The sequence below is a fragment of the Sinocyclocheilus anshuiensis genome, unplaced genomic scaffold (assembly GCF_001515605.1).
Source record: "Sinocyclocheilus anshuiensis isolate Anshui unplaced genomic scaffold, SAMN03320099.WGS_v1.1 scaffold822, whole genome shotgun sequence".
NCBI classification, from domain to species: domain Eukaryota; kingdom Metazoa; phylum Chordata; class Actinopteri; order Cypriniformes; family Cyprinidae; genus Sinocyclocheilus; species Sinocyclocheilus anshuiensis.
In genome coordinates this window covers 996,118-1,006,340 of record NW_015539892.1, presented here as the reverse complement: position 1 = coordinate 1,006,340, position 10,223 = coordinate 996,118, and the positions used below count along the sequence as shown (strand labels likewise).

The following is a 10,223-nucleotide window of genomic DNA, read 5'->3' as shown; positions in this document are numbered from 1 at the left end:
GCATTGAATGCCACTGAATTTGTCAATTTTGGACGAATAAATCAAAAGTAGCCACTGCCACTTAATTTGAATCGTGATATGAACTAGTGTCTGTGAATATTAAAATTCAAAAAGATGTTTTAAATATGAATCCTGCATGTTCCGCTTGCCTCTCTGTATGAAAAAGATGGTTTAAATATGAATCCTGCATGTTCCGCTTGCCTCTCTGTATGCATGAATGGCGGATACGCGTTTTTTTTTTTTACTACACAAATACTGACGTACGCGTGACGCTCGGGGTGATTTTTGGCCTCTGCGTCTCACTATATGACGGCATGAACACAACTTAATCTCCAGAGCTGCTGTGAGAGTCACTTCGCGAGAATTTTACCGTTTCATTTGAGAAAACTAGCATCATCATACTGTATACACACAGAAACTTCATGGCAATCTGTCAAAATAAAAGTACGGTTTAGCATGTAACAGAAATATATTACTCTTGTATTACTTTTGTACAGTATAATGTACATCTTTAAATATTCCATTTTCTATCAAATGTAAATAAAACAATTAAATGATAAAAATAAATATTACAACCAGGTTAATCACTTAATTGTAGAAAATAATACAATTAAAAAAGAAAAAGAAGTTTGTAGGGCCCTATTGTTCAAAATTGTGGACTTTTGGACTTATTTTTTCAATTAAATAAATGTTTTTGTAATTGCACAGAGAGTAAAGTACCGAAAAAAGGTACCGTTGGGTACCGGCACCGAAATTCAGGTACCGATACCAGTACGGTACCGGTTCAAATGTGAACGGTACCCAACCCTCATAGCCAGACTGATAAACAAACACAGACCGGAAGTTAACTTCGGGCTAGGCGCGTGTGCCCGATGAAACCGTATATAAAGCTTGAAGCATCAGAATCGCACTTCATTAACTTAAGAATGCAGTTTTTTCCCCCATTTTTATTACTTGGTCTTTATAGGCGCAGACAAGAGAACAGGAAATTATGGGGAAAAGAGAGAATTTGACACAGACCGGAAGTTAACTTCGGGCTAGGCGCGTGTGCCCGATGAAACCGTCTATATAAAGCTTGAAGCATCAGAATCGCACTTCATTAACTTAAGAATGCAGTTTTTTTCCCCCATTTTTATTACTTGGTCTTTTTAGGCACAGACAAGAGAACAGGAAATTATGGGGAAAAGAGAGAATTTGAAAATCTTTTGGCGCTATATTCGAACCTACAGAACTCACTTATTGTGTCAGAATTTGTGTGCTAATCGCTAGGCCACAACTCCAACCTAACTGATCTAAAAAGTGGTATGCTACTGTTTTGTTTTGAATACATAGCCACTAACAATAGATTAATCTGATTCCAACAGTAACGAGCGGTTAAATTAATTGAATGCTCCCTATTGTGGTTTCCACCAAGCATAACAGTTGTTATTAAAGTGGCTGGAAAATTGGCTAGGTGGTGAAGTTTTATCACAAGAATATACAGAATGGCGCAATCAGCTTGATCTGCTACTTTTAAGAGGAATTAAAGAAGGGAAAAATGAATTTCAGACAGTTTTTACATTGGCAACTGGTTTGTCTGGGGTTTACACTCAAACACCTGTAATTATAGAGCTAGAGAACTGTTCTTACAAAGTTTGTGCTCTTTATTTGACACTGGTTGATTGACACCAGAGACATTTGAAAGTTTAATGTCTTAACCCCCCAGCAGGTAATGTGTTGAGATCTTGCGTGTGAAATGTCTTGGCAGTAATGTGACTTATTGAGCGTCAGCCCGAGGCATCAGGGTGTGACGTCCCACCTCCCCGAATCATTCGACTTCAAAACATCAACAGAGACCAGTTTGTGACAGTAGTTGCTGCTCTGAAGATCATGCATCATGCAAACGGCAACAAAAAGACCAGTGAGGTGCGTGATATGACATGTCTAGTCCTGCAGGAGGAACAGTCAGATTTTAGAGCGCACACATTTGCTGCCCCCGGCTATAGCCCTGGGAAACGCTTACCAGGAAGTACAGTGACAGATATGTAGTTTCATGATGAACTTCAATGGAAAAAAGAGAACAGTATCAAGGATCTACTTCAGTTAGGATTATAGAATTAACTTCAGTGATAGTAATGTATTTCATTTTAATGAGAGATAAACAGACGGGTGTTTTCACACTCAGTCATTGGTGTCTCAAAGTGTAAATTTTGACTGTTGTAAATGCTCCGAACATTGGACTTTTAACTTGCAATATGCATGCAAGGTTCACTTTATTTTTGTTTTATTGTATGTTATATAATATGTATATTATATAATGTATATTTACATTAGATGTAGCTCAATGATAACGGGTGCAGAAAATCAGGTTTTGTGGGAAAATTCAGTTGACAGCATTTCTTCACATTTGGAATGAGGAGCAACTACACAGAAATTGAAATATTTTTAAAACATTTAAAATGAAAATGAATAACTAAATGAAATAGTTTTTTTTTTTAATTGAAATATATTACTAGAATTGTTACTTTACACTTTCATGGTTCACTTTTTGAAGAGGACTCAAATAATGGAAGAATGAAACTGAAAGAGAAGCGAGTGTTAAAGTGAGGTGAAGGGCAGTTTTTTCAGCCAATAAGAGAAACCGTTCTGTGCATAATTTGCATATTGCATAAGCTACATCCTGCTCAAACACAGTCAGCAGTCCAGTATAAAGCGTATCTGATTAGACGGTTTAATGTCAGCATTGAGACTGTTTGCACCGTCTCAACACAATTAATTTTAATATTTCATTCACTGTGACTCACAGGGTCGATTATGTTAAAGGGGTCATATGCACAATCAGTTTGTAACACTCCAAAGAGAAAGGAAAACTTGAAATCTCTTCATATGACCTCTTTAATAGAAATTGTTATTTCAGAGTTTCCGACTCATTAGATAAAGTGACCTTTTATGTGTTTATGGGTGGGTGGGTGAATGGATGTATCATTGCGATGTAATGCCTAATCTAACTAGTTTATCAGCTTTTGTAATCGGAATTATTTAGATAATAATTTATCATAGAGGCTGTTAATAAGCCAGTCTAGTCTATGCCTTTCCCAGATGTTTACCTCAACTGTTAGCAAGTGAATAGTTGAATTGTCTCAGATCAGTGATTAAATAAAGCTTCTTTTTTTTGGCTGTGCTTCTCAGCTGTACATGTGCTAGCCCAAAAATCTAGCATCTTTTTTATGTTTTCCTTTCCTCAGCTGACTTTAGGTTGGAAAAAATTCAAACAAAATCCAGCTGTGTGTGTGTAGGGCCCTAAAAATTGGCTGCCTTTCCTGATTGTGAGAGATTGATTGTTTTTCACTGTTTTCCTTACCTAGAAGGAGAATAATTTGAAAAAGATTCATTGTGTTATAATGAATACAATTCATAGCAATCATTTCAAACACACTGTATTGGTAAATAAAGTCATTTTAGCTAGATGAAGGAAATAAAAAGTGAGAAGCTTCCAGAGTACATGGCTTTGTTGATCCTAATAGGAGCGATCTAGTTTTTGTGCACCAAGCTTGCTGTACACTAACCAAAGATAATGAGTGCATAGGCTTGAGGGGTTGTGGAAGAGCTGGTTTCTCTGGCACCCGGGCTGTGGAAAGGGGTTTGTGTGAGCAGTCTCTTGATGAATGTGCAGTGCTCTTCCTGCACGCTGGAGGGGTTGCTGCAGTGATGCATTAGTGTGATTATGCAGAAGCTAAGTAATTGACCTGTTTAAAACTTTTTTTTTTTTCCAGAATAATTTCTCCAGTCTTCAGTGTCACATGATCCTTCAGAGATTCTAATATACTGATTTGGTTTTTAAAAACATGATACTTTTTTTTTCTTCAGGATTCTCTGATGAATAGAAAGTTCAAAAGCATTTATTTGAAATAGAATTATTTTGTAATATTATAAATATCTTTACTGTCAGATTTGATCAATGTGTAATAAATCTTAATTTCTTACAAAAAATCTTACTGACCTCAAACTTTTGAACAGTAGTTTATTATATTATGTATAATTTGTTAACCGTACAGAATGAAGAATTTAACATCATTTTTCAGTTCCTAGCTCTATTCCTCCTATTTCAATTCTTTAAATAATTCTATACATTTTTGTATTTAGAGAGGAAATGCTACTTGGTCAAGATGTGTGTATGTGTCGTGTCCTCGCCTCTTCTGCGTCAGAAGTTTTGGGCAAGCGATTCCTTTAATCCTCGTTAATGAGAAATCTGAGTTGTTTCATTTGAAGCACACATTCCTGTGAAAGATAAGATGAGTTATGTTGAAAGCTGTCTGAGACATGTTACAAAATGAAGCCCATTCAGCCACTTATTAAAGAGAAAGAGGGGGAAAGAAAGGAGTGAGGAGAAGAGAGAAGAGAACAATGTGATGAAACTGTTCTTTCAGGACTCTTAAGCAACATGTTTTTCCTCTTGGCATTTCACAGCTTCTGATGGAGCTTAGAATGGAAGATTGTGAGATTAAGGACACTGATATTAATTTCCTTTCTCTTTTTTTTCCCTCCAGGAGCGACGAAAGAGATCGGATCGGCTTTGACCAGGATGTGTATGAGACACAGAAGCATTGAGAACAAGCTCAAACTATTCACCACGTATGACTATTTAATTCTCTTTTGTTATTTATAAGCTCATTAGTTGAATTGGTAATAAAGATTATGTATTATACAATGCATTAACTGTATGGAGTGTGTGTGTGTGTGTGTGTGCAGGGCTCTCATGGATAACTTGATCACTCCTCTGGAACTGAAAATTGAAGAGTGGAAGAAGGTTGCCAGTCAGCTGGATAAAGACCACGCCAAAGGTATCGGCCTCCTTCCCTATGTGATATAATCAGAATTCAACAGGTTTAGTATTTAATCTTTGTGTTGAAAAAGCTCCTGTACAGAAAGAGGCAAAGTATCGTTTTAATCCTTTAATGGAGGTTTTTCAAGCTAAGTGGGTTGAATTTAAAGGTAGAGTTAACCTGAAAATGAAAAATTCATAAAACAAGTTAAAGCAGAATAAAAACAATACCTAGAAGAATATCCAGGCTGTTCCATACAGCATGTTCAGACTTTATATATTAATAATGTACACAAACAATTAAATTGTTAATTAAAATGGTAATGGAATCTAGTATTTCTTTATCCTTTGAGATAAGAGTTGATTATACTATGAAACCGTTTTCATAGAAATCTTAAGAGGAAAAATGCCCATTAAAAACTAAGTTATGATTGTTATAGGCACAGAAAACTCGTTGACCTCAGTGCAAAAACAAAAAAGTATATCACCACCCCCTTTAAGAATATCACTGTCGGAAAACCTGTCCTCTTAGCTGCACACTGTTACTTATTAAATGACTCTTAACTCTGTGGGAGTCCCTCAGACAGTTATATTACAGCTCACAATGGATAATTTATTCATAAGAACAATCCATTATGTCATATAAAAGATTAGGCATTCAATCAGTTAGCTTGCAGTTCGCCAGTGAACGCACGGCTACACCCATGCTATCTCCAACACGTCTGTCCAACACGACCCCTTAGCAACCCCAGGTTGCTAAGGGGTCGTTTCATTTGACATCATTGTGAATCATTTATTAGCAGTGCTTGCTAAGGCAGGCAACATAATTATTGTTGCTCATATTTAAGCTTAGGGATTTGAATCACTGAACTTATTAATATTTAGCTTTTGCTTCCACTGAAGAGGCTAATGTTGTTCTTTCCCTGCCTTTGTTGTTTTTTAGAATATAAGAAAGCACGTGCAGAGATCAAGAAGAAATCTTCAGATACGATTAAACTGCAGAAGAAAGTTAAAAAAGGTAAGATCTTGATGCTTAGATATGACATCTTTGAATGAAAGGGTGAACATCTTGGGTAAATAGTGTTTTAATTATGTTCTATGAGTTGAAACGTGAAGTCCTGTTGTCTTGTTACACACTCGCACACTCTTTCTCAAATTACAGCCTCAGATCTCTTTGTCTAAACACAATAGGACATACCCATGACTTCTGTTGGCGCCGCACCCCGTGTTGTCATAATACCACACCCTGTGTTGTCATGGCATCAACCTTGGCCATCTTGCCTCTGGTCATAAGGCGCTGTTAACTGAATGTTCATTTGAAATAGTCCTTCAGTGTTTATTTTTACAGCTTGACAAAAAACTACATCTAGCCAAAATCTAACTGAATGATGAGGCAGTAGTTTCACCAACAGAACCTACTACACTTTTTGGGAGAATCTCACAACACCTATAAAGAACATGTCTAGGTCATATTTCACCCCCCAAATTATTAATTATTATTTGCATAAAGACGATAAAGCTTGTTTGTAGAACTAAGATCCATTGTGATGTTATTTTTATAAGTTAAAGGCAGAGTGAGTGATTTTTCAAAAAACACTTTAGAAAACTGATTTGGGCCGAATCACAAAACAAACTTGTAGCCAATCAGCAATAAGGGGCGTGTCTACTCGTGATGTGGAGGAGAGCGCGTTCAGTGCATGGGACGGACATTAGCCGAGCCAGCGACAGAAAGATAGAGATGGCGGATAAAAAACAAAAGAGGAAAACGTCTGCGGAACGATAAGGCAAGAAGTAGGACCCGTGTAAATATCGGATCAGCTTTCCAGCGCTGGAGAGAACTCAAGGAGCGGAGGGCTGCGATCGGACGCCGAGGTTGCTTTGTTTCTTCTCAATAGGTGAGTAACACCGTGTCTACAACAGCTAAAGTCTGCCTACACTGGACGCGATCAAACGACCGTTGAAAACCATTTGAAATTTGTGTCAGCACGTCATAAATAGAACCCGGCAGCAGTTTTCTGTCGGGGATTTGTTGCGCCGCACCGCTCACATTCGTAGACACGGTGTAACATTGGTTTTGCTTTGTTTCACAGAACTAATCGTTGCCTGGGTTGCGTACGTATATGTGGGGCGGAGCTATCAGAATAGAGGCAAGACCCTTTTGGGGTAGGGGCGTGTTTGTTTTGGTGATTTCAAATATCAACATTGGCTACCAGAAATCACTTACTCTGCCTTTAAGCACATTCATCCCCAAATTCTCATTATTGTAATGCATTACTGTAAAAAATTTTTTAATTGTATTCATACAGCATGGCAGTATTGACTTTGCACAGACTTTATATTGTTTAAAAAAATTTGTATTGCAAAAAAGAATCAAAAGACTGAAGTTATTTTTAGATCACTTGTAAAGTATTATAGTATTTATTAATATTTTGAATCAACTTTTTCATTTTTGATAATTTTTAGTTTTAACAAATTAATGTGTGTTTCAGTTTTTTTCTTAATATTTAAATTTAACTTGAATTTATTTATTTCTGTTTTAGTTTAGTTAGTTTTAGTTAGTAATTTAGTACCTACTCTTGTTTTTTTTTCATTCTAATTTCTGTCTAGGTTTTTAATCGAATATGTTTTTTTAATTTCAGCTTTATTTTAATTAATGAGAATTATTTTTAATAGGTTTGGTTTTAATTAACAATAAAAACAAAGTAAAGCGTGTTACGGTAATGGGAATTTGGGGAGGTGGGAGCATGTATAATTCTCATGAGAATAATATTGCAATGCAAACAATAGTGCATAAATATTTATTTTCTTTTTTTTTTTACAAAATATAAATACTTTCTTTTGATTTTAGTTGGAAATGGTTTAGACGTGACATTAAGCTTCTTGTATTAAATGGTTAACAGACTTTAAATGAGATTTGAATACTGTTGGCATAATTTCGAGGGTGTTGGGATGTGGCATGAAACGAGTTTAAGATGGTGGAAGAGATGTGAGGGATAAATGGAGCCGTGATGAATTGAATACATGGAATAGAGGCGGCGAGAGAGATAAATGCATATGCAGATGTGTTCTGTCATTATGGTTCACTTCTGCTCTGGTCTGTTTGAGGGGTCAACACTCCCGCTGCTTTATATTTTGCATCCACCCTCATGCAAACGCTTACTCAACATTTCCAGAGGATATTATAAAAATGACTTTTGCGTTTTCTGTGTGCTCATACATAAAACCCCCTGATCGAACTCCATTTTATGATTTGTAAGCTTTCTGGTGCCAAGGACCCTCAAGTATGATAATCTCCTTTCCGAGGACCCCCTTCCTAATATATAAGATTTAAGAAATAAAGACTTTTATTCAGTAAGGATGGATTAAATTGATCAAAAGTGACAGCAAAGACTTTACATTGTCACAAAAGATTGATATTTCAAATTAAATCTGTTGTTTTTAAACTCTGTTCAAAGAATCCTGAAAAAAATATATATCACGGTTTCCACAAAAATATCTATTTTTGACATTGATAATATTAAGAAATTGATTTTGGGCATCACATCAACATAGAATTATTTCTGAAGGATCATGTGACACTGGAGGGACTGTATGGAGGGGTTTATTTATTTTTTTAATTGTTTTTTTTTATAGGGGGAAAAACTAGCATTTGAGGAAATGAGCAGTTTTTAATAGAGCATTGTCACCAGAATAGCTCATATCTCAAGGCCACACAAACTCTCAAAGAGGAAAGAGATCCCCCATCCTTCCTTCCATTGGCATGTCATCTTTCCCACCATTGGGAAAACACCCTGTGGTCATATACTCCCTTTCATACGGAAGGGTCCTTCTGCTGCTGCTGCATGATCTGTCTTGTCTTGTATTTAAGGAGTAATATGACCTTTGATGCGGTGTGTCTTTTGGTTTAATAGCCACTTACTGATTCTGAAAACTGAACCAAAGGGAAATCTGTATAATAAGGCAGAACACATTTCTTTGGGGATATTTACATCAGAGATTTTGTTCAAATTCATTAGTAATTCTCTGGCAGACTGTTTGTATCTCCGTGGTTTGATTCGATCAGTGTTGTTCTATATTTGCATTTTCTACCATGTATTATTTTGCATTTCCAATTAGCTAGTAGCCTAGTTTCATATACTCACCAATGATCATTTTTACTTGGAATTTTTACCACATGCAAAGGGGGTAATTTCATGAAAAATATCATGAACAATCATTACTTTTATCTGTAGTACCTCCTACTAGGAGAGTCCTTTACTGTGATGTTAGTCATCTGCAGCTGGCCTTGTCCTGACACAGTCTGAATCATAAGATAGGGGCTGAATGAAATGTTAGCATGTTGATTCAGAGGCTAGCGCACACCCATAACCCCATCCTAGCGCTGTTTGAGTTACTGCCATAACTCTCACAGGTGGTGAGAAAATTAAAATAAATATGGCATCTAGACCTATGATGCGTCTCGGAATGCACATTCATCTTTATATCTTACATTTGTGTTACTCCGAGGTCTAGGGGGCAGACCTCTCAGAAGTCTTAGAACCGTCTGTGTGGGGATTGTGAAGAAAAAGAGCATTGGATCTGAATTATTCAAACTCATGCACATTAGTATTCCAATGCTGTTGCTGCCGTGTTTGAGATGGTATGAAGAACCAGAGCTCTGGACATTCTGCTTTTTCTTTGGTGTCTGAATTAACTACATTTTTAAATATGAATGAAATGGTTTAATTTTAGAATTTGTTTATATTTCATCTCAGATTTAATGCATTGATAATCGATTTCCTCATTTTATTCGCATGTTATTTAGACCTAGTATGCTAAATGATATGCAGCCCAGGTATATTCACATGTTGCTGTGCACTCGTTGTTTAAAAATGAAATCCTTGAGGGCCCTTAGTCACAGATCCAGTGTAGTACCACCTACTGGGTGGAGGCTAACCATCATCATCAGTAAGGTTCCTTTGCCCTACTTCTCCCAGAAAACCTGCACACCTGCCTCCTGCATGTGTTTATGGAGAGAAGGTGTCTGCTCATGACATCATAGCTTCCAACCGCACGGGACTTCTAGACCTGAGGGAATGTCTCTGTGGCGCACACACCTTTGTCCGAATGGCTCTGGGTTATTTTCCCATCACCTCCCTTTTCTGTTTTTAAATGAGGTTTGTTTTTTTGTGTTTAAATAGCTCAAATGAACCAAACACTAGAGCTGTGTTACTTTTCTAAAATGTGCATGGGGCTTTCCATTTGGTTCTGCTTTATATAAAATGCATAATTTCCCATAGATTATTGATAATGGTCCGTATACTTTTGCATCCATTAATTTGTCCTTTTTTAACCTAGAAATGAAACATGGAAAATGTGGTTTCTTCTTTAATGGTTCTGACACTCATTAATAGAATAAGCAGACACAAAATTCTTATTTCGT

The 10,223-nt window shown here is 36.5% G+C and overlaps 1 protein-coding gene across 4 annotated transcripts in view; it reads left to right on the top strand.

Moving 5' to 3' along the window:
• Positions 1–10,223, top strand: part of LOC107685817 (metastasis suppressor protein 1-like) — a 77,143-nt gene that overhangs the window by 55,234 nt on the left and 11,686 nt on the right. For all 4 annotated transcript variants that reach the window (XM_016482551.1, XM_016482553.1, XM_016482552.1 and 1 more), the window contains 3 exons: positions 4,527–4,611; positions 4,729–4,820; positions 5,745–5,819. In XM_016482551.1, coding sequence (XP_016338037.1) covers positions 4,527–4,611; positions 4,729–4,820; positions 5,745–5,819 — 252 coding nt within the window. The remainder of the gene's footprint in view (positions 1–4,526; positions 4,612–4,728; positions 4,821–5,744; positions 5,820–10,223) is intronic.